The sequence below is a fragment of the Ipomoea nil genome, unplaced genomic scaffold (assembly GCF_001879475.1).
Source record: "Ipomoea nil cultivar Tokyo-kokei standard unplaced genomic scaffold, Asagao_1.1 scaffold0415, whole genome shotgun sequence".
Lineage (NCBI taxonomy): Eukaryota > Viridiplantae > Streptophyta > Magnoliopsida > Solanales > Convolvulaceae > Ipomoea > Ipomoea nil.
The window spans coordinates 1,219,257-1,244,036 of NW_017616843.1; the positions used below are offsets into that span (position 1 = coordinate 1,219,257).

A 24,780-nucleotide genomic window follows, 5' to 3' on the forward strand; every position below is an offset into this window, starting at 1 on the left:
TCCCAACTTGTGTAATCATCAAGCTCAGTAAATTTAGAAGAACAACAAGTGAAAAGACTTCAACATTAAAAGAGATATTTAGAGAGTAAAAAATCAAATCTTAACCATTTTTAGTACATTAGATTTCTAAGAGAATCGTCCTTAATTTGCGAACTGTAAACTTGTGAAGGATTACACCGTAAATACTATATAACTGCACTGCTACAGATCCCAGATATGCTTAGAAGACCTTGTAGTGCAATCATATCCAGGTGCAGTGCAATCATGTAATAAATGCAGTGCAATCCATCCTTCACAAATTCGCAAGTTAAAGTAAGTTCTCACCTGATTATGGACCTAGTAAATTAAACGATTCTAGACAACTCAACTAATATAAATTCATGCAGATCAAGCAAGCAGCACAACGTTTAGCTTTCAAGAATCCAAATCATGTCCAGTCAACACCATCCATCCCAAGTCACTTTCAAATCTACAATTTTCATGTTTCATATATTGGGAAACATGATTCAGGTTCCCTCTATTTAGTATTTACATCACAGACAAAGAATATCGACAACAAAAAGGAGAACAAAGGAATTATGATCGCCTATATGGCTGGCTACATGTACACACTAAGTTAGCCGCTGAACGATAGAACAAATAACACAACTGGCACATTAAATCGAGCTAGTAGACAGGTAATGCAAGTCGTTGTCACCTCACCCCAGTTTCGGTTGCTGAAGGTACCTTTGTTGGGTAGTTAGACAGTTCAATATCGATGTCTGACAGATCATACGGGAGAGAGTTTGTGTTTGATGCATCTATAATGAACGAAGAGTTTATTGTCTCGGTTTTTGCTGTATCCATGGCAGCAGCGTCTGCATTTTGGGGGCTACAGCTGCCAGAAGATGAGACACTCGGCAACTGAACATCTTCCAACTTATTCCCAAACATATGCTGCTGGTTTCTTCTAACCGAGTCCATCTCTATACCTGTCGGGACAAAAGTCCGTGCCCGGTACTTCTTTGATCCTTCTTCGCCCTCGCTATGGTTGTATAGTACATAATCATGATAAGTAGGTGCAAACTACATTGTAAAAGAACAATAAGAATAGTTAGAATATGAAATGTTAAGGCTATGTTTGGCATAACTAGTTTAAAAGCCAGTAGTTACTAGCTTATTTTGAAACACTACTTAAGGTAGTTTATAGTTTATTTGTAGCTTAAAATAAGGTGGCGGTTTCAAAATAAGCTATTATATTATGCTCCCCATGTTTTACCAAACAGAACTTATAACTTATTTATAGCTTAAAATAAGCTATAAGTTCTAAAATAAGTTGTACCAAACAGAGCCTAAAGCTGCACAAAAACAAGAGTAAATGTGTTAATGCACCTGATGCACGGTGTCATGGTAGAAGTCGTTTAGTTTAAGAGCATGAGCAAGGCTTGAGCTAAAGCCACCAGAAGCGCCGATATTTGCTCCCGCATATTCCTTGTATGGAAAAGCATAAAGGTGGCCACAAGCTGCAATAAGCATCTCAACGCAAATTATGAAATCTTGAAACTTTGCAGCTTCTTCTGTATCCTTGATAAATCCAGACTTTGCAGCAAGAAAAACCAGAACACCCTGACGAAAGGAAGTTAACCAGTCAGTGGAGCCGTTAGTTAACACAATTCTAAATAAATAATAATAATAAAATAAAAGCATAAGCAATCAACTGCATGTAGGAATTCGTTGCAAATTTGTCAAAATTCTCACAAGAAAATGCTGCCCGGGCATGAATAAAGGAACTTGTTTTTATACTAAGAAACCAGTAATATCATAGTTAAGTAAAACATCACTCTTAGTATCCTAGTAAAGGGTAGATTATACCTGCCAGTACGTAAGAAAAACTACGGACTTGATCATGACGAACTTCGGAACAGGATTATATGGCTGAAGTAAATCTCTGCATGCTACGTAAAACAATAGCAATGCATATAGAGCCACCGAGTATGAGATGGTATAGATAATGGTGAGATAGAGGTACGACTGCCTTGGATTGAAATTTCCATCCTCGTATTTTCCTTTTGCATATAGTACAAATGTAACCGCAACTAAGATGGGCTTGAGGATTACAAACTGTAAACACCCCTGCTTACACCTCCGTATGAAGCGCCTGCATAACACATGCCATAAGATAGCTAATAACAGAAATTTAAACAACCAATACTATATAGGTAAAACAGAAAATACAAATGATCTTGTATCACACTATATAGTTAGTACCATCCAGACACAAAGTGTTTCCTTGTGTAAGAGACTCACCCATCCAATGGAATTGGAGGAAAGCAACATGTCATGAGACAACAATTAGGCTTTAGAACTCGACCACTCAAATTTAGCACAACAGCTCCTGGACCACCTACCCATGCCAAGCACAGTGATAGGAAATTATATATAACCCAGGCTTCATATCTGAAACAGAAATTAGAAAGTCAAAACATAAATGCATGATGCAATCAAGAATTGTGTCACATAAAATGGCAGAGATTGTTGGCAATGAAGAAAACAAGATGATCATAATATGGTTGAAGCTGAGATGAGGTGCTAAGATGGATATGAGAGAATACAAGGATCTTATTAGATACAGACTAAAACAGGAAAGCATAACGAAAGGGATGGAAACAATCAAGCTGCATGATTGAGTAGCAGAAGCTAGGACTAGCCGACTAGGCGATATAGAGGTAGACTTCCTTTTTTGGACATTATTCACCATGACAGAATGTTCAAGCAGTCACAGCCAAACTTGTGTTGGAAACTGAAAACAGCTAAGTAGAGCAATAGAATCCATATAGCCTACCCATACAAGTTTGGGATTAAGGCTTAGTTTAGTAAAGTTAAGCTAGCTAATTAAAGGGCACATGTGTGTGTGTGTGTGTGTGTGTGTGTGTGGGGGGGGGGGGGGGGGGGGGTGTTCATGGGCGGTTTTTACATATTTTTGTAGCCAACCCATGTTTAGCAATTTAGCAAAAAGTAAAATCCCAACCACCCACGAAGTTGAAAAACAATGCTGGTGCGGTTTTCTTGGGTTAAGACGTAGGAGTTAATATAAACATACACACAGACACAGACACACACACACATACAACCTCCGTCCCACTTAACTTTTACTACTTTCACTTCTGGTCCATCCCAAAATAATGTATGCTTTCCTAATTTAAAATGCCACTAAATTTTACTTTTCCTTATTTACCCTAACTTTTTAGGTGGGTCCCAATTCATCTCTTTTTATAAGGGCAATTTTGGAAAGAATAACATATCTTATATCTGTTTTTATTTTGTTAAAAATTGTGCCAAACTCAAAAAAATCCCCTTACACAATGAGATGGAGGCAATACTAGTTGATTTGGAAGTTTCAATAAGTTTTGGTTTAATAATTTTTATAACCATAAACACCCGGTACATTGTTGTTTATAAAAAATGTAACCAATTGTTATTAGAATTAAACAAAACCACAATTTATTGGGAATCATAATGTTACTTTAGCAATTCTATGGTTTTCTTTTAACTCATTGGGTACGTGTAGGTGAAAACGAATGTAAACATTAACTTGCTTTCAGGGATAATTGACAAACGTTATCAAATCAGCAAATGTCAAACCCAACTTCAAGGAAGAAGCAAGGTAAATGATTTTGGTGGTATAGCATGTCCAAAGCACCTTAATCATTTTCATCTATTCACTTTTATAATAACAACATCAATGATATATTATCCTGACTTGTCATGTGACTCATGTCTCCTATCATTTTTCTTCACATCCATATCCTTGCTTCACAATATGATACTTCATAATTACCATTACAACATAAACTATTTCTAATACCCAATGTTATTACTTCTGTTATTAAAAGAAATCCATTCATGGAATCAGTGGCTAGAAATATAAAACTTGCAATATTTTTCCATCAACTCTAATGAAATGCAGAGACAACATGAATAGATATAGAGGATCACATAGTAAGGTAGAACAGGTACAGCACCGGAGAAATTTATAGCCAAAAAATTTCAATATACTTACATTTCGCGTATGGAATTAAAATATATTGCATTCTTGTCCAGAACAAGTGACAGAAAAGACATCAGCGCATAAACCTATAATGAAGAATGATTTTGGAATGGTTAAAACAATCAATAGAAAATTCAAATCCAACAGTAGTAATAGTTTTCTTATTATGCCATATAGAGTTACAAATTCATAGTGGCCCTTGGATATCAAAGCTCTAGTTGGTATTACTGTCTATTACATTACAAAACTGATAAGATAAATGTAATAAATAATTTAGCTAAAAGCTTATAAAAATACAAAATTTCATATAAATGACAGTTAGGTCATTATCCCTGCCAAATACCAACTTCATAGAAATCCTTGCAGACAAGCGACAACAATCCTAAAGCTACTTTGATCATGCTACTAACAGAGTAACCAGAATAAAGTTGATACCAAGCAATAAAGTCTAGTGTGTCAGCAACCAAATCATCGACAATACTAAGATGACAGCACCGAGTTCTAGAATCTTCGAAGCCATGATTTACAAAGTTCATGCAACATTCTCATTCCCACATAATCTCAACATCCAGTAAAGATGATGCAATTTTTTAAAACCATAATGGTGATGGATGGTTTTAAATTATACAAGATTTGCCTCCACCAATGGCTCAAAGGAGGCAACCAATTGGCATTTCTAATTTCCACTCTATGCCATGTAATACCATGAGTGCTGTTTGCATAAATAAAAATCACTAAAAAATTAATTTTTTTTACCAGTTGAAGCAATCTAAGGTATAACCAGAAATATATTCTGAAGTAGGGCATGATAAAAGAGCTACAATCATATCCCCCAAGCAACCAGTAAGTAGATTAATCTTTTTTTTTTTAGTATTACTGACTCTATTACAATATAGTATCTGTCCATATATATTTTCTCAACCTATTGAAGCACAAAGAGTCGATGGGATTCAAACCTATAACCTCCCATTTGGGAGAGCCACCGTTATACTGCTTGACCACAAGGCCTTTGGCTAGATTAATCTATTATACACATTCATGATTAAACAAAACTGAGACAAAGAATGATTACTCACGGGAACCATAAATATGATCCGCACAATATATCTCTGATACGTAGGTTCAGTGTAATTCAAGAGGTGCCGATATATGTGGAAAATAGCCAGGGCAATGGCACCAACAGTACAAGGTAATGCAACAAGGATGTAGTATATAGGCCCCATTCCTTAAGCAGGCTACCAATCAACAACCACAGCCTTCTAAGGAACCTGAAAACATAATAAAAAAACACCCATTTCTCAACTCACTATGAGAAACAATCAATAATTCAAAAGCAAATCAAAGCACAATCAAGAATTCAAAAGCAAATCAAAGCAAAAAAAGCCTTATAACTTGCTGAATAAACGGCTAAAGCTACGCATTGAAAACCCACAAAACAGGAGACTTTAACTCTATTCCAACACTACAAGTAATAATCAATCGTGTGGCTCCCTAACAACAAGATAAGCAAGGTTCAACAACCCCTAAACGTTGGTAAAAATTTGATGATGGGATTCAATACTAATGTGTGAGTTGTTGAAAATTAGTTCAAAATCAGAGAAAAAACGGATAGAAGTAAAACCAACTTGGTGGACGAAATCGAGTGAAGAAAAGAAGACTGCGGTTCGGTTTGAGATCTGCTCTTCTGCTACTGCTGTTCCAAGAGAAGATTCAAGAAAGCACAGAGAAATTCTTTGGTGAAGTGGAACGCGCAATAATGGCGGCTTGCTTAACTCAGCATGAGCACAATATTGCCGTAATGCGAAGCGACGATTTGGGCGATCCCCAAGGCCGCGTTTCAATACTTTCCAGCGAAGAAGATAGTATAAATCATTTGTTATTTATGGAATATATTATTTTTCAACAAAATCATTTCTTTGTGGAAATAAAATATGAGAAATAAATAATGCTACAATAATTAATTAAGAAAATTAAATATAGCTTTTTGCCTATCTACCTGCCTACCATACTAATTAACAAATTGTTGATGTTATGAATAAACTTTATTTGGTAAATATCTATAAAAGTTTGTGGTTGGTTTGGAAATTTAGACAATATTTTTTGAAAAAAAAAAAAAAAAACTAAAATGACAAATTTTTAAAAGTATTTTATTTTTTTAGTATTGGACTGAAAGTTAGAAAAAAAATGTATCTTTGTTTTGTTTATTTTTCAAAAAATAAACATAAATATATTCTAAAGATATATTATAATAAAAGTAAATTTTTACTCCTAAAAGGTTAAATTCCTAACAATAAAACGAAATTTCTAGTGTATATATTAACTTCTAAAAATAATAAAGTAGTCATTTAATGATTTTTTACGTTGTACATCTTTCAGTCACTTAATTGTTGGTTTAGAGAAGTTTTCAAATTTATTTAAAATTTTAATTTTAAAAAATTAATATTGTTATCCTTTCTTTTTTTGAAAGGACTCTATTACATTAAATGACAAAATAGTGAATATTTAATGTTTAAATAATGTACTTTTAAAAACTGAAGATTTAATGTATTTAAAATGTACATTTAATATATTAAAAGGAATTCTATTATATTGATTCTCAATTTGTATTCCTTAAATTGTACTTCATGTGGCGGACACTAATTTGCTATTTTTTCATGTGGAATCACAATAAAGTGTCATTTTGTATTGAGAATAAAAGTTTGGAGTAAAAAATGAAAGTACATATAATATTTTCCTATTAAAAGTGTATATTATATTAGTGGTCTACCTTTTAATGGTATAATGATTGAGCACTATAAGAACTAACAAGAGATACATCAACTCAACAAAGACATGAGACTTCTATTTAAGTTTCAAACTTGTATGCTTACACTAGCCGCTCAGTTGATTTTTTTGTGATAGATGGTAGATAATGACATATGATCAAACTCCGTCAACGACAATTTGATAATTTAACCTAATGTTGTAAACTTCTAATGGGCATAAGGTACTGATTCTATCACCTAATGGACCACTGAGTCACAATGATTTACTTCTCTACTATTTTGTTGGGACGAATTTGTAAGGGACTTGAAAGCAAGAAAATTTTGTTTTTTTATTTATTTATTTTTTAATTTTTTGTTTTGTTTTGTTTTTGTTTTTTTGTGAATACGTTTCAAACTTGTATCCAATTGAGTAATATTGTGACCAATTAGAAAATAAATTTGAATTAAATTGGTCGTGGTAGTACACACTAATACATAAATATTCAACCAAAATGTGAACATGTTTCAAACTTGTACTCAATCGAACTTGTCCCGATATTCAACTATAATTCAACTCGAGTCTGACCAATATTCAACTAACATTTGAACTTTAGCTTAGCCAAAAAAAGAAAAAAAAAATGTCAACACCCTTATATGTAATCATATACAGTATTTTTTTGTTGATCGCATTCTTAACCTTAATTTTTTTTTTTTTTTTTGGGAAAATGATCAAATAAACCCCTAAACATTATATGAAAAGTTAATTAAGTCCTTAAACTTTAAAAAAAGTACAATTACACTATTTAACATATCATATTGAGGCAATGAGATCTAAGAACAAGTAAATTACCTGTAATTGCAAGTCATTTTTTATTTCGGCGAAAATTCGGCGACGGCTGAACCGTCGCCGGTCGCCATCTGTCAGAGAAGGCGACCAACTGGTAGTTGGCAACAGGCGAGAGTTCGACAGTCGCAAGTCACCGAATTTTTGCCAGAATCAAAATAATTTACTGGTTCTTAAACCTTATTGTCTCAAAATGATATGTTAAAGGGTATAATTGCACTTTTTAAAAATTTAAATGTCTAATTGACTTTTCAGATAGAGTTTAAGGCCTTATTTGATTTTTTTCACTTAAAAAAAAACTATTTTATCAAATTCAATTCTATTTGAGTATTAAATTTAAAATGGGTACTAATAAAAAGGTAAGACTGAATTTAACAAAAGAAATTGAAATACACTTAAAAAAAAAAAAAAAAAAAAAAAAAAAAAAAAAAAAAAGCTCTCAAATTACAAGAAATACTAAAAATATGTTTAAAATTTTCGTAATTGTTTAAGCGGAGTGAATTCATCAGGGCTTTCACTTTCCTGGTAGTAACATAAGAATTTCCATTTTATTTTGAACGATCGAAATAGAATGGCGGAGCAGATGCTGAGCATGGGAATCCTAATCGACATTGTTGATGAGGAATGGATGAGAGACACTCTGCCTAATGATGGTATCCCTAAATTGTTTTGTTAATTTTTACTTTTATTGATTTTAATCAGTTCGAAATGCGAATACAATCTGCTTTCTTCGCTTTGTGTTTGCAGATCTTACGCTCCCGCATGTGCTGCTTCCGCGAACCGATGATACTGAGGATGCAAGTAAGATTTTCAGTTAATTTTTAAGCTTTATTTAGAAATAAATTATGAATTTTCCTTCTTTTTTTTTTGAATAGTTGTTTATGCAACCTAGCCAGTGTGCTGGAGAAATATTTGTGAACTGTTATATACTCAGTATTGGAATGTTCATCTGTCTTTGAATTGGTTGTTCATATCACTCTAACTGAATGTCTATTGGGGCTACATAGTGTGAGCAATATTACTAGTTACTTGTTTCGAACATTTATTAGAATGATAAATATCATGTATAGGTCACTTTGATAAGTTTTTTCTGGTAATGCATACAACATAAATGATGGCCCTTTTCACTGCTCCAATAAAACTTTTTGTACCGTGTTTAAAAATGTTAGTACTTGTTATACACATTGGTGGTTAGTAGTGTTTGGTAAAGCTTATCTAATCAGATTTTTGAGATTATAGAGTAAATTATCTACTTTTACATGTTTGGAGCTAGGATTTAGATTATAGATTGATAGAGTGTAGTATTGTACGAAACTTTTTAATTCATTCAAGCTAGTAAATCCATAAGAGACACTGTTAGCAATTGATTATGGATTTTTCACAATTTATAAGTCATAATACATTATTATAAACTTTACCGGATAGAGCCCTTGTTTGTTAGATGGGGACTGTTACAAAAGCAATGATTTCAGCTTATAGTTCATTTCACACAAGATACAATAAATCTTTATGCTCCTTTGCAATGGTACAGTTGGTGTTTATTTGAGTTGATAATGAGGTGAAGTTGTACATTGCTTGTTAAGATCTTATAGGTCGAGCGGACTTATCCCAAAATTTAAATTTATTCTATTGTTCAAGCACGCTGTAATGTTTTCTTCACACCGTTCAACTTTAGAAAATGTTTTCCTTATTTGCATCTCATCATACTTTCTGGCTTTCTGCCCCTTTATGGCTTTACCATATAACTTGTTTGTGATGTAAAACAAAATTAAGAGTGATTATAAGCGCACATCATTCAACTTTAGTCTTTGGGTATGGATATGTCTCAGTCTCCTCTGAGTTTTTTGAGATTTTGTTCAGAAACTTCACTGTTTTGCTCTTGGAAATTGAAGACTGGGAGCATGTGTTGAACTTTACTTAAATATTTACGGTTCTTTGCTTCAAAATAAATGAAAAAAATACAATATACATCTGCTCCGTTTTCTCAGCAATGCCTATTGTTGAACACTTGAACTTTCAATAGAAAAATATTCAATCAAATGCTACAAACTTTTTCTTTTTTCAGATCAAGAGACTCAACAAGTTGAACGAGATACTTGGCATGATCTTGCATTGGGAAACCAATGAGAAACCAGCGAGTCAAAGTCTCATTGCCTTATTTGACTTATGGTTGAAATCATGTTGCTATGTTTTGTTTAAGAATTCATGTAAAACCGTGAAGTCATGGATGTTCCAATGATACATTGTCAGCCAAACTCTATTTGGCTGCCAATTGTCATTATTGTATGCAGTCTTTGTTCTTAACCATTGTTCGATGATCACTTTATTTTGACCTCCTTTCTTTATTTGATCAGCTGGCTGAGATCTACCTTGTAGGTGAGGTATGAAAAATAAAGACTAATGATTTTGTTGGACTTGTATGGAGTTGCAGGTTATATCAACTAGTCTGCAATTAAGTGGTTTTGTTGGACTTAGTATGGAGTTGCAGTGTAAAATAAGATTACTTTTAAAATTTTGTTCACTTAGCATTTTCTTCATGTTTTCCCAGGTAACCCTTCTACAGTGCTAACATTGAATTTAAATAAAAATAATTTTGTTGACTTGGTTTCATTGTTGACCTTTAAACCCTAGAGAAAACAAATACTCCGTTATCAACACCAACCTGACAGCCATGCTTCTTAATTTTGGTCAAATCCTTGAGAGCTTGAGAAGGATCATGGTTGAGAAGGATCATGGTGAACGCAAGTAGATTCAGGCCGGACAAACATTAACTTCTTCTTCACCTCCTTGCTTGATCTTTGCCTCAACTTCCATGACATATTGTGACCCATTCTATGAAGCTGTAGATTTTGATCTCTTTAAAACCCCTTGTTGCAGATTTCACAAACAAATCTATTGCAGCTAATAAGGTCTTGGGGGTCAAAGTACCTATGAGGTCCCTATACTATAGTATTTTGTTCAATTTGATCTTACCTTAATTTTGTTCAATTTAGTCCATGTACTTTTAAAAGTGAAACACTTAAAGGACAATAGCTCATATTTATGTATTTATTTTGGACATATTAATGTAATATATTGGTGGTAAAAATAATTAATTTTAAATATTTATAAAATAATATATGAGTTGGCATGTAAGTATGATGACGTGACAGATATAATGTCAGCGCTACATCAGCTATTGTCCTTAATTGTTTCACTTTTAAAAGTACTGGGACTAATTAAGCTAGAAGGACTAAATTGAACAAAGCACTATAGTACAAGGACCTAATAGATACTTTAAACGGTCTTGGGTGATAAAGTAATCACCTTTTGCATCAGGATCATGAAAATCCAAAATAAAAAATTCCAGAACTTAAATTTTTTTGATTTTAGTAAATCGAATCGAATACATAGATTTACAGTCAAACGGATTACTTGGCATCTCGGGAAGGTTTCACTTTGTCTTGTTGGTTGCTTTTGGATGAGCTACTTGATTACCATATGAAGAGATGCTAGCTTTGTCGGAATACGGAGGAGTTATCGGAATGACAGTGTAGCTATTGCACTATCCTTTTGAGTCGCTCAGCCACTAGAGTTTCAAGCTGGCCATCCATTGTTTGCGGATGCGTGAAGAAAAACGATGATGCTATAACACTAGAACCGTCCAAGGAGTTTGAGGAAAGAGAATTTGTTTTGTTTTGTTTTGTTTTTTTTGTTTTTGTTTTTTTTTTTGTTTTTTTTTTTTTTTTTCTCTTTCTCTAGGTTTGAATGGGTTTAAAGGTTAAGAAGGTGACAAATTAACAAGTCTACAACATTATTTTTATTTAAATTCCATGTGAGTATTGTGGGAGGGTTACCTGGGAGAAACCTGTTAAGTAAATAAAATTTTAGTTATTTGACTAGTCAAACAATTAATATAAGTGTTTCAAAAAAACAATTTTTTCGCTTAGTTTATTGATGTTAATAATAAGCTGAAAATTATAAGCTTATTTAATTTCATTTTGATTTTAAAATTTTAATTTACCCTTAATTATTGTTGATTATTTATTCAATTGTTCATATATATATATATATATATATATATATATATATATATATTGAAATTTAATAACATAAATTAACATAAATTAATTAATTCAACTATATTATTATATTGTACATTTTAACATGTTTCTATTTCTTTCTAATTTATATTTTAAGTTTATGATAACATAATTTTATTGGTGCATCGCATGGGTAAAATACTAGTGAATATAAATAATGGGTGCTAAATGTTTACATTATAAAGTAATAAAATAAAATCAGCAGTGTTATGCCATGTGTTAGTTTGGGTAGTTGAAATCGACGGGCATTTAAGAATTTAAAATGTACTGACGTGGTGTATCACACAAGTCGTTGTAGTATAGTGGTGAGTATTCCCGCCTGTCACGCGGGTGACCCGGGTTCGATCCCCGGCAACGGCGTCTATGTTTTTTAGTCTTCTTCAAAGGAAAACAAAACATGGAAAGATAAGGAAAACAAAACATAAGTATTTCCGACCTGCCGGATTCGAACCAGCGACCTAAGGATATCAGCTCAGATTATTACTCCAACTACAGTCCTCCGCTCTACCAACTGAGCTAAGGTCGGAATTGTTAATATTTTCCATAGATATTAAATCTATAGAGATCGAAATGAAATGCCTGGAATTGTGATGTTAATTTTAATAGCTATTTCACTTTTCTCTACTTAAGATGTCTAATTAAATTACACTACCAAACTTTGCAATGCTCTATATTACCAAAATGGTCCCTTGATTATAGCAAAATTACCAATTTAGTCATTAACTATTTTTTTTAACCAATTAAGTCCCTCAATTTTAAAATTTTAACCAATTTGGTCCTCCGTTAGTTTGACCGTTAGTCGACCGTTAACTTGAGACCAAATTGGTAATTTTTTGTTATAGTCAAGGGACCATTTTGGTAATTAACTTTAGGGGTGGGCAATTCGGTTTAATTTTCTTGAATCGAACCGTACCAAACTAGTTTGGTTCAGTAATATACCGAACAACCGAACGGTATTAGATTCTTGTATACCGAACGGTTCGATAAAAAATCGATCCGAATTGTTCGGTAAAAATTGAACTAAACCGAATACCGTTTGAATTATTATTATTATTATTATTATTATTATTATTATTATTATATTTTTTTTAAAAAAAAAATCAAACGGTATTCGGTTCAGTTCAATTTTTTACCGAACAATTCAGATCGATTTTTTATCGAACCATTCGGTATACAAGAATCCAATACTGTTCGGTTTTTTGGTATATTACCGAACCAAACTAGTTCGGTTCGGTTTGATTTGATAAAACTAAACCGAATTACCCACTCCTAAAGTTAATTACAAAATGGTCCCTTGACTATAGCGAAATTACCAATTTGATCCCAAGTTAACTGTTGACTAACGGTCAAACAAACGGAGGACCAAATTGGTTAAAATTTTTAAAGTTGAGGGACTTAATTGGTTAAAAAAATAGTCAAGGACCAAATTGGTAATTTCGCTATAGTCAAGGGACCATTTTGGTAATTAACTCAAATAATAATATGTTTGGATGGGTTATTGAAGTACCTGTTGAAGATGATGGAGGACTGAAATTTCCAAAATACCATCAATTTAGACAGACAGTTAATGGCTGATTAAACAGAGGATCAAAGTAGATAAATAATATTTTCATTGTTGAGGATTTAATTAAGAAAAAATAATAATTGCGGATCAAATCGATAATTTTACTATAGTCAAGTGACCATTCCTATTATTATTTATTAACTCTATTGGTCATTATTCATTGGCGGAGATTGAAGATTCACATTACATGATAAATTTTCATTCTCTGCAAAAAAAACATCAAATATGTTGTAAGAATTTAGTAAAACCATGACCCGTTAACAAAATAAAAAACTGACTATTAAACATATATTATAAATATATATACATACATTGTGCCTTGTAGTTGATCTATAAACATGGATTATATATATATATATATATATATATATATATATATATATATATATATATGTATGTATATAATTCCTTAAATAAATGATTACATTTTCCTTTTGAAAAACTATACAAATTTATAATTCTTACATTTTTCATCTATAAAAATACAATAGATTGGTACTAAAGAAATCATAAATGTTCATTTTGCACTGTCTCACTCTTTTTCTCGTTCACTGTGAAATCATAGTGTTGGCGAATCTCTCATTCCTTTCTTCCACCGCCCAATAAGAAATCATAATTTTAATTTGTGAAGCAAAACTTAGAATTACTTCTATGTACTAACTGACTGTTAACTAAGGTATTATAATATTATTATAATTAAAGAATTAATTATATGTACTAATGGGTCAAAATTAATGTACCAAAATAATACTGAGTAATTATTTATTAACATAATAATTGCCTAATATTATTTTCTTACTTTCACTTTCTTTTAAAAAATCATACAAATGTACACTACTCCAAATGAGTTGAAAATCCTTTATATAGTAAAGCTATATGATTTGGAAAATAATTAATGTTACAATTAATGCCACAATATCTTTTATTATTAAAAAAAAAAAGCACAACATTTAAAAAATAAAATAGCTATATATTATATAATCATATAAAAAATATACTTTTGAAAAATAAAATAGCTATATATTATATAATCATATAAAAAATGTGTTCAATTAGAGTTTAAATTTACACATACAAAATTTGAAATTTGCTTTCCAAATGTAATTATCTTAGTTATTATTCGTATTGTGAAAATTATAATATAGATGAAATACAATTAAGAATAAATCAATATAATTATGTAAATTCTCTCTATAAGTTTATTTGAATATGCACATAATTAGAGATTATATTAATCATACAAAATTATAATTTTAATTTTAATTTTAATTGTAATTTTGTATTCTATAAAAATAATAAATACTTGACCAATAGAAGCTCAAAAATATTATTATATTAAATAATTTAAAATATTTTAGTTTTTTTTATTTTTTATTTATATATATAATAACATAATTTTTTTCCGTGCATCACGCGGGTGAATTACTAGTATTAATTTATGACAGTAAAAGCAACAAATCAACTTAAACAGCAAACATTGTATACAATAAAGTTTTTCGAAATAAGTAAAAATCTGACCTTGTTATATTATCATATTTTAATATTATAATTGTTATTAAATTTCTTTTTTTTTTCTTTCTAACACTGCACAAATTTAGAAGAGTTCTAATGAAATTCCTCATGTTTTGATTCTAAGTATTTTTAATTCCAAACTACTTTCTAATTTTTCCTTTTGAAACATTATTGACACTGAAATTTTGATAAATATAAGTATTTATCAATATTAGTATATTTGACTATATTTAAAATATTTTAGACAATATTGATATTATCTAATTTATTAATTAGATAATATCAAAAGAGTTTAAACTTATCAAAACTCTTCTATCCTCCAGCCATAAATAGAAGCTCTTATTTATATGTATTCATCCTAGGAAATAATCATGTAAACATCCCAGGAAGAATATTATTCAGAGATCACAATAAAAATGTGATCTTGAAAGTAAAAGCCTCTCCTCCATGATGATCATATGCTTGTTGATCCAAACCTCCATGGAAGATCAAAGTCATTTGAACCCGGAGGCCCTTCAATGAAGAACAAGCTATATATACAAGCCCTTCTTTGAAGATCAAGCCACTTGAATTCCGGAGGCCCTTCAATGGTGGAGTGTTCAAGGCATCCAATTGAAGAATCAGAGGACCATTCAGAGACTTGACTTGTACCCACACTGCATTGATACTCAATGTAACCGGAATTTTGAATATTACTATATTTTATTCAATTTTCTTTGTTCACAAATTGACACAGCTGGTGGGACAGCTCTGCCAATCATCTCTTCATATGCACATACCACTCAACCGGTATGGGGGCAAACCCTATTTTGAAATGGAGGGGGCTAAATGATACTCCTTGCCACGAGTTAAAACGACCTCATATTCTTTAAGGCTCCTTGGAACGAGTTGAAAATGCCTCATATCCTACAAGACACTCCTTGGCACGAGTTGAAACGACCTTATATCTTAAAGTTGTAGTGTCGAGACTTCTTTGCACTGCATACTTTCGAGTGGTATATGTTCTCAAGTGGCATATAAGCAAATCTCGAGGGGGCATTTGTTGACATTGAAATTTTAATAAATATAATTAGTTTTTAATATTAGTATATTTAAATATTTTGGATAATATTGATATTATCTAATTTGTTAATTAGATAATATCAAAAGAGTTTGAACCTATCAAAACACTTCTATCCTTACCCCAAAAAGCTGAATCCCCAACCCTAAGGGCCCCCCACATTCCAAACTCTTCATCCGATCCTAGGAAATAAAGTAAAAAAAAACCCTCCTCCATAATGATCATGTTGATCCAAACCTCCATTGAAGATCAAGCTATTTGAACCCGGAGGCCCTTCAACGAAGAACAAGCTATATATACAAGCCCTTATTTGAAGATCAAGCCATTTGAATTCCGGAGGCCCTTCAGTGGTGGAGTGTTTAAGGCATCAATTGAAGAATTAGAGGAACATTCAGAGACTTGTACCCACACCGCATTGATACTTGACATGTAACCGGAAATTTGAATTCTGAATATTTTATTCAATTTTCTTTGTTCACAAACATATTTATTTTGCAATAAAAATTACCTAAATCAATATGAAAACAAAATAGTTCTAAATTAGGTTATTTAATCCCATTTTTTTTCATAGCTTAATGCCTTTTTAAAATTATTTTCCCCTTTTTCCCATATTTATTTTAGTAATAACATAATTATCTAAATCATATTACAATATTAGTTTTTCAACATAGTTGCAAACAACCGAGTAATATATTATTCAATTAATTGATGATAATTTTGCATCAATCTTATAATCAAATAAATGTACACTTTCAAATATTAGAATTTTTTATAATTTCATCTTTAATTTTATTATCTAAATATATAATAATTTCTTTTTATATGTGTCGCACGGGTAATTTACTAGCTATTAATAATAAAACAGAAACAATAGTTAAAATATAATTAATATAACACAACGATGCCAATAAAATTTAAAAGTATTATAATATTTAAGTAAATAATACAATATACTTATGACATAATTATTTATTAACAACTTATGTTTATTATATTTTTATTTGAAATTATATTTTTAATATTAAATTATATTTATTGATTCTATGAGACCTTTCTCTAGGAGAAAAAAAATCTAATGGTCATGCTAAGTATATAGTTTTTGGAGCCAGCATTGGTAGCATTGGTTTAACTCACTGGTCCAGTAGTAGATATTATTTGAGAAAAGAGACCTGAGTTTGAACTTCGGCAACAACAGGGTGGGGATTATGCCCAAATTAAAGTAGACAGATTTATTGTGCGCACCGACATTTGACACTGTTTGTTGAACCATTGAGTCACCGTGATTTACATCCTCTTGGGGGACGCTTAGGGTTGGGGATTCAACCGTTACGGGAAAAGTATGTAGATCTTGGAACTGGGCAGAAAGTGCTTCATCTGGAGAGTGGATTCACATAGCCCTTCCTCTAATTTTATTTTATCTTTTGAAACATTCATGATTCTTTACAAGGTAGTATCAGAGATTCCATTACGCTACGTAGTAGTAGGCATTATAACCTCTATTAATTAATTTTAAATTAAATATATAAAATGATTTAATATATAGAGTACAATATTCAGTTTTACTATATATAGAGAAAGATGGAGGTTAGTCTATAGCTCTACGTTCAAAATTGTCAAGCACTTTGTGCTTAGATAGCATGTAGTAACCTTTTCTATGTGGGAGGTCATGAGATCAAGTCTCAGTATAAATGTTGATCTGTGTGCTTCATTACTACAATGTAATAGAGTTAGGATTTTATCAACATTGAACTACATTTTTATGTATTCTTTGGTTTATACTTTATATACATAGGCTGTAATGTTAGTGCTCTAGGAAGGTATTTGTAAAACTAGTAGTACTATCGTGTAAATTTTCTTGAGATGATTCGATGTATGTTATCACTCAGAATAATACATTTTAATCATTTCAATAAAAGAATTTTTGTTTGTGAATGCTTGAACTAGGGGTGTGCAAACTTCGGATAATTTTTGATTAACTGACTGAACCGACAACGTTCGGTTAACCGTTTTCGAACCGAACTTTTTCGGTTCGGTTAATGGTTAAAGGAATTTTAAAACTTCGGTTAACGGTTAATTCAGTTCGAAAGGTCGGTTAACCGAATGGTTAACCGAAGTTTTTAATATATATATAAATATAAATATTAATTTGAAGTTATGGATGTTTGGAGTTTATAATTCATGTTTTTTATATTTTGTTATAAATTTATTATGATATTTATTTTATTTTAATTTAATTTATTATTTTAGGTGTTATTTTTAGAATTTTAAATTTTAGCTTTAAAAGTTCGGTTAATCGGTTAACCGAAAAAAATTTCGATTCGGTGAATTCGGTAGAGCAAACTTCGGTTCGGTTAACGGTTAAAGGAAAAAAAAAACTTCGATTAATTCGGTTCGGTTAACCAAACGGTTAACCGATTGAATACCCCTAGCTTGGATGAGAACTGATTGTATTCTATTTTCTGAACTTGATTACAATGAGATCAGATGATGTGAATATATAGAATAGAGAGTCACAGTGTGACAATGATAAGAAGTAGAGAGTCACAGTGTGACAAGGATAAGAAGTTCTAAACAGACTCATATACATAGAGTCCTAATACTCCTCCTCAAGCACAGTGTATACTAGTAACCTGTAGCTTGTCCCTTAAGGAAGAAAATCTAGGTCCAGGCAGAGCTTTGGTGGAGATATCAGCAAGTTGATCCTTTGTGGAGATGAAGTTGACTTGGGTATCGCCCGAAGCTACTCGATCACGAACAAAATGATAATCAATCTCCACATGCTTTGTGCGCGCATGAAAGATTGGATTGACACTCATATATGTAGCTCCTAGATTATCACACCATAATTTTGGAATGGAAATACCCGGAATCTGTATCTCACGCAATAATGACATAATCCATAGAACCTCAGCACAAACATCTGCAAGAGCTTTGTATTCAGCCTCATTGGATGACCTGGCAACAGTTCTCTGTTTCTTGCAAACCCATGATATAAGATTACCCCCCAACAAAACAGCAAAACCACTCGTGGATTTTCGATCATCAGGACAACCAGCCCAATCAGAATCAGAGAAAGCATGAATGTCTCTAGATGAGCATCGTCGTATGCATAAACCATGATCAACTGTTCCCTTAACATACCTGAGTACCCGTTTGAGCTGCTCCCAGTGTGATATGGTGGGAGCATGCATATGCTGGCATAACTGATTAACTGCAAAGGATAGGTCAGGTCGTGTGACAGTCAGTGAGATATTGCAATGCTCCAGCTAGACTCATGTACTGTGTGGGATCATCATATAGATCTGAATTGAAGGGGACACTTTCCGAGACAGAGATAGGTGTAGAAAGGGGTTTGCATTCAGACATTCCAGCCCGTTTTAAAATATCATTCATATACCGTTGTTGAGATAAAATAATCCCATTGTCACTCTTAATTGTTTCAATACCTAGAAAAAAATTTGGTTCACCAAGATCTCTGATTTTGAATGTAGCAGACAGTTTGGACAAGAGCTGAGACATAATACCCTAATCACTTCCCATTACAAGAATGTCATCCACGTACACCAATAGATAAACCAAAGCAGAGTCTTTAGAGTAATAGAACAGAGAGACATCTGTTTGGATGCTTGAAAGCCAACCGATAGTAAGAACGTATGTAGTCGATTAAACCAAGCTCTGGGAGCTTGTTTTAACCCATACAGAGATCTTTTTAACAAATAAACATGATTCGGGAAGTTAGCGTTAATATAACCAGGGGGTTGCTTCATATAAATTGTTTCAGCCAGATTACCATTCAAAAAAGCATTATGAACATCTAGCTGTTTGATAGACCACCCATATGATAAAGCTAGAGATAGAAGGAGTCTTACAGTCGTAGGCTTTACCACTGGACTAAAAGTGTCGAAGAAGTCCTGACCTGGAACCTGATTAAAACCTTTCGCAACCAGCCTGACTTTATGCCTTTCAATAGCACCATCAGCCTTTCTCTTCGTACGAAACACCCATTTACAACCAATAATATTCATACATGCAGTGGGTGGAACTAGAGACCATGTGTGGTTATGCAGGAGAGCATTGGATTCTTGGTCCATGGCTTCACGCCACTCAGGATATTTGACAGCTTGAGAGTGACATGTGGGTTCCGTGGGATGCACCTGAGCTGCTAGAGCAAAAAGAGGAGCATCTGCGTTGCTGCGAGTGGCCATAGAGTGAGTACGGACATTGGGCCTGATGGACCGCCCACGTGGACGGCCTCGCCGGCGAGCAACAGGCTCCGCAAGATCACCCGACGAGGCAACCTGTCCGGGATCCACGGCTGGTTCGAATGAAGCAGGTAGCGGCGGTTCTGGCAGCTCATCATTAGACACGGCAGGAATAGGTGTGCTGTGACTGAGAACAAATTCCGCCCAAGGTCCATAAAACGGAGTAGATAGATCCTGCAAAGAAGTTTTAGTAGCAAAGGGGAAAACTTCTTCATCAAATCTGACATGCCTGCATGTGTAAATCTTATTAGTATGTAAGTCAATGCATCTGTACCCCCTAAAGGACTCAGGATAACCTAGGAAGACACATGGAGAAGACCTGTATGACATCTTATGATATGGTCGAAGATGAGGGTAGCATAAACACCCAAAGACACGAAGAAAAAGATAGGAAGGTGGGGATTTATGTAACAGGAGATGAGGACTGAAGTTATTTAATACAGAAGATGGCATTTTGTTAATTAAATAGACAGCAGTCTCAAAGGCAAAATCCCAAAATTTCAAAGGAACAGAGGCATGAGCTAGAAGAGCCAGACCAGTTTCAACAATGTGACGATGTTTTCGTTCAACACAACCATTCTGTTCATGTGTATAGGCACAGGATTGTCTATGTTGAATTCCTAATTGAACAAACAAAGAATGCAACTTTTTGTACTCAGCACCTAAATCAGACTGAATGGCTTTTATTTTGCAATTAAAGGACCGTTCAACAAGAGTACGAAATTTATCAAAGATGACATAAAGATCAGACTTTAATTTCATAGGGAAGAACCATGTATAACGGGAATAGTCATCCACAAAGATCACAAAATAACGGAAGCCAGAAGTAGATAAAGTGGGCGCAGGACACCAAATGTCTGTGTAAATAAGATCTAGGACTTGAGAACTAGAGGAAGCAACACGGGGGAGGGGAAAACGGGCAGATTTGCCTAATTGACACGCATTGCATAAAGAATTATGACAACAAATATTATCACGAGACCCACTAACCAAACAAGAACGAAGTATATGGCTAAGAACACGGTTATGAGGATGACCCAGACGATTGTGCCAAGTGGAAGCCGAGGCACGAGCGAAAATAAACGCTGACGGAGACGAACTAGGTAATGAAAGTGTGTATAGTTCCCTCGAACTATTGCCCCGAAGAAGTATTTCCTTGGTATTGATATCTTTCACAACAAAAAAAGGAGGGTTAAAACTCAAAAAAGACTTTATTATCGGATGCAAACTTCTGAACAGATAATACAGAATTAGACAAACGCGGAACGTGAAGTATATCAGACAATGTAAATGATCTAGAAGGGGTATTAAAAGAGGCATGGCCAACATGACTAATAGATAAACCCATACCGTCACCGACACGTAAAGTGTCATTACCAGTGTACTTCTCCGATGTAGAAAGGGCAGCGATGTTTGGAGTTGCATGGTTTGTGGCTCCAGTGTCCGGAACCCAAGTATGAGAATTTGACGAGGTTTTAGCAACTAAACCATTTTGAAACACCAAATTAGCCTGAGAACCCGGAGCCCCTGAATATCACCGAAAACAGTTGACTCCCATGTGACCGAAACTTTTGCAAATTTGACACGGATCATTATAGCGCCAAAAACAATTGGCTCCCGTGTGATCAAAACGTTTACAAATTTGACACGGATCATCATAGCGCCAAAAACAATTGGCTCCCGTGTGACCAAAACGTTTACAAATTTGACACGGATCATCATAGCGCCAAAAACAATTGACTCCTGTGTGGCCGAAACCTTTACAGATTTGACATGGATCATCGAAGCCACGTTGCTGACCTCCACGGTAATTAAGGTTGCCATCGCAGCGCTGCATCTTCTTGATTTTATGAATCACAAAACCCTAGCTAACTGATACCAGATGAGAACTGATTGTATTATATTTTCTGAACTTGATTACAATAAGATCAGATGATGTGAATATATAGAATAGAGAGTCACAGTGTGACAATGATAAGAAGTAGAGAGTCACAGTGTGACAAGGATAAGAAGTTCTAAACAGACTCATATACATAGAGTCCTAATAGCTTGAACTGTACAAGTAGCATCATACATTCATACATTCTAGGACAGTGATAGGAAATTATATATAACCCAGGCTTTTAGGGACGGAGCCAGAATTTCCTTTAAGTGGGAACAAAGAAGCAAAGGTAAACATATAATTTTTCTATAATTGAATCAAAAAAAAAAAAAAAAAAAATCTAAACAAGTAAACGTAGAATTTTCCAGCAAACAAGTAAATTGATAAACATAAGCAAAACTTAGCAAAGCATAATTTCTGGAAATAAAATACTAGACGGTCTCTAATCTTTTAACACTAGTTGACAAAATGATGTATTCTTAATTTAATGAGAAAGCTATATATATTTTTTCACAATCAATTAACAAGCTATACTATCAGCAGTGTTGCAAAAATCTCGCCTAGGCGTCGGCCGGGTGTATCACCATAAACGGTGGGGTAGACGGTTGGCAGGCTAGGCGGCCAACTAGACCGCTTAGGCCTCCTAGGCGCGTGCCGACTAGGCCACTTAGTCGGCAGATTAGTTATTATTATTATTTTTTTTAAATGAATTATTTCACTCACTTAAAACGACATCGTTTTGAGCGAAATAATCCTTAATTGTCAAACTCTAGATGTTTTTAAGTTAATATTTAATATTTTAGTATTAACTATTAAAGTATTAAATAGTTTATAATTATTAATCTTTAAAAAATTAAAAAAAAAAATTTAAACATATCTTTAAAAAATAAAAAAATACATAGGCACCTAGGCGGCGATTAAGCACCTAGTGATTTTTTCAATTATGACTACAAACTATACATTTTTTACACACTCAATTAACAAGCTATGTATTTTTTACACAATCAATTAACCATGCATTTGGGTGCGATTTTCTGGGTCTTGTGGATAACACGTAACAAGAAGGTGTGGAGGGATGTGTTGTGGTCGGTTGATGCAATGTGTAATAAGCAGGTTCTGACGTTGCCAAGCATCACAGATTTGGGAATCATACTACCTTAAATCTAAGCTAACAGTGAATTGAAGACGAAGGCTGCGACCATCATCATTGAAAGTATAATCCTTCTATGAAAATACGAAAGTAAGTTTTCCTAACCTGTTCATTATTTATTTTCTTTAAGACGTAGGACAGTATGTAACTTGTATAACTCTCAATGCATTGATTTTTTTTTTTTTTTGTTGGTTTTTGGTATGCAATAGTTATCTATATGTATGATTTTTTACATAAATCTGTTGAGTCTTAATGATTAATTTTGACTGTTTAAGTTGTAGCGACAGTATATAAGGCACAGTCGGGTTGCTCACGCAGCGGATCTCTCTATCTATAGATAGAGAGAGAGAGAGAGGTGTGAAAGTAATAGCCTAGTTCTCAATGCATGATTAGTTGTACTACACTATTTCTTGTATTAGGCTTAAAAGAGACTTTGATTGTTTGTAATAAAAAACAAAAAAAACTCTTTATTTCTTTAAAATAAAAAAAATTACAGCATGCTAATTACATCAATCAAATCTATTCCTAAATACAACCTAAACTGGATGATATACATCACTATTTAAAAAAAAAAAAAAAAAATTCTATGTCTTGACTTTTGCTTGTCTACTACCTGCCAATTATTTCAAACCAAACAAAATAGAAAAGATAATATATTAAGCAATTCAAGCATCAAATTAATCAGCTAAAAAAATATGAACTTAGAAGATAATATTAAAACAGTCCAAAACATGTAGGTCTTAAAGTAGTCCCAATCAGGTAGTAGCAAATTAATAGTCCCAAACAGTCCAAATCAATGTAGAAGCATTGTCCTTAGAAAACACAATTAATAATGGAGTACGTATATATATTATTATATTGTACATTTTAACATGTTTTTATTTCTTTTTAATTTTTATTTAAATTTATGATAATATAATTTTATTGGTGTATTACATGGGTAAAAATGTAAAATATTAGTGAATATAAATAATGGGTGTTGAATGTTTACATTATAAAGTACTCCGTAATATAATAAAAGAGTTAATACCCAAAATCGTCTTCGACTATAGTGGTTTTTCTCAATTTCGTCCTAAACGACTTTGGTGACCTAATATCGTCCCAGACTTTTGTGTTTCGCTCAATTTAGTCCCAGACTTTTGTGTTTTTGCTCAATTTAGTCCCTCATTTGTTATTCTGTCCATTTGGTGTTAAATAAATAGACAATTCAGTAATTTTAATATTAGCATCTCTTTACTCATAGACATGTGAACTGCGAAATCCTTTTTTTTTTTACGAATTACTCCCAGAATTACTCCTAAAACTGCGAATATAAAATTTGATTTGCAGGTCCGGGAGTAATTCTGGGTGTAATTCGTACAAGAAAGAGGAATTTCGCACTTTACAAGTTGAAAGTAAAGAGAGATCAATATTGACATTACTGAATTGTCCCTTTATTTAACACCAATTTGACGGAATAACAAATTGATGACTAAATTGAGCGAAACACAAAAGTCTGAGACGATATTAGGTCACTAAAGTCGTTTAGGACGAAATTGAGGAAAACCACTATAGTCGAGGACGATTTGGGTATTAACTCTATAATAAAATCAGCATGTTATGACATGTGCAGACATTGAAAGCAATAGGCGTGGACCAAGGTGTAGCGCCCAA

The 24,780-nt window shown here is 32.9% G+C and overlaps 1 protein-coding gene and 2 non-coding genes across 5 annotated transcripts; 1 reads left to right on the forward strand and 2 right to left on the reverse strand.

Moving 5' to 3' along the window:
- Nucleotides 1–415: 415 nt before the first annotated feature.
- On the reverse strand, nucleotides 416–5,898 carry LOC109172333 (transmembrane protein 184B-like). 3 transcript variants are annotated; one of them, XM_019321518.1, is made up of 7 exons: nucleotides 5,653–5,898; nucleotides 5,104–5,295; nucleotides 4,040–4,113; nucleotides 2,287–2,436; nucleotides 1,852–2,137; nucleotides 1,372–1,605; nucleotides 416–1,065 (listed from the first exon to the last, which is right to left on the reverse strand). In XM_019321518.1, the coding sequence occupies exons 2-7, from the start codon at nucleotides 5,248–5,250 to the stop codon at nucleotides 694–696; spliced, it is 1,263 nt and encodes a 420-aa protein (XP_019177063.1). In that variant the 5' UTR covers nucleotides 5,251–5,295; nucleotides 5,653–5,898; the 3' UTR covers nucleotides 416–693. The 3 variants fall into 3 exon arrangements, with proteins under 3 accessions (XP_019177063.1, XP_019177064.1, XP_019177065.1); XM_019321519.1 differs by having other exon boundaries at nucleotides 5,649–5,896; XM_019321520.1 differs by lacking the exon at nucleotides 5,653–5,898 and adding an exon at nucleotides 5,412–5,642.
- A 6,087-nt stretch (nucleotides 5,899–11,985) lies between these two features.
- TRNAD-GUC lies at nucleotides 11,986–12,057 on the forward strand. The gene has a single exon. It is a non-coding gene; the product is annotated as a tRNA-Asp (tRNA).
- A 70-nt stretch (nucleotides 12,058–12,127) lies between these two features.
- TRNAY-GUA lies at nucleotides 12,128–12,223 on the reverse strand. Its single transcript has 2 exons — nucleotides 12,187–12,223; nucleotides 12,128–12,163 (listed from the first exon to the last, which is right to left on the reverse strand). It is a non-coding gene; the product is annotated as a tRNA-Tyr (tRNA).
- Nucleotides 12,224–24,780: the final 12,557 nt, after the last annotated feature.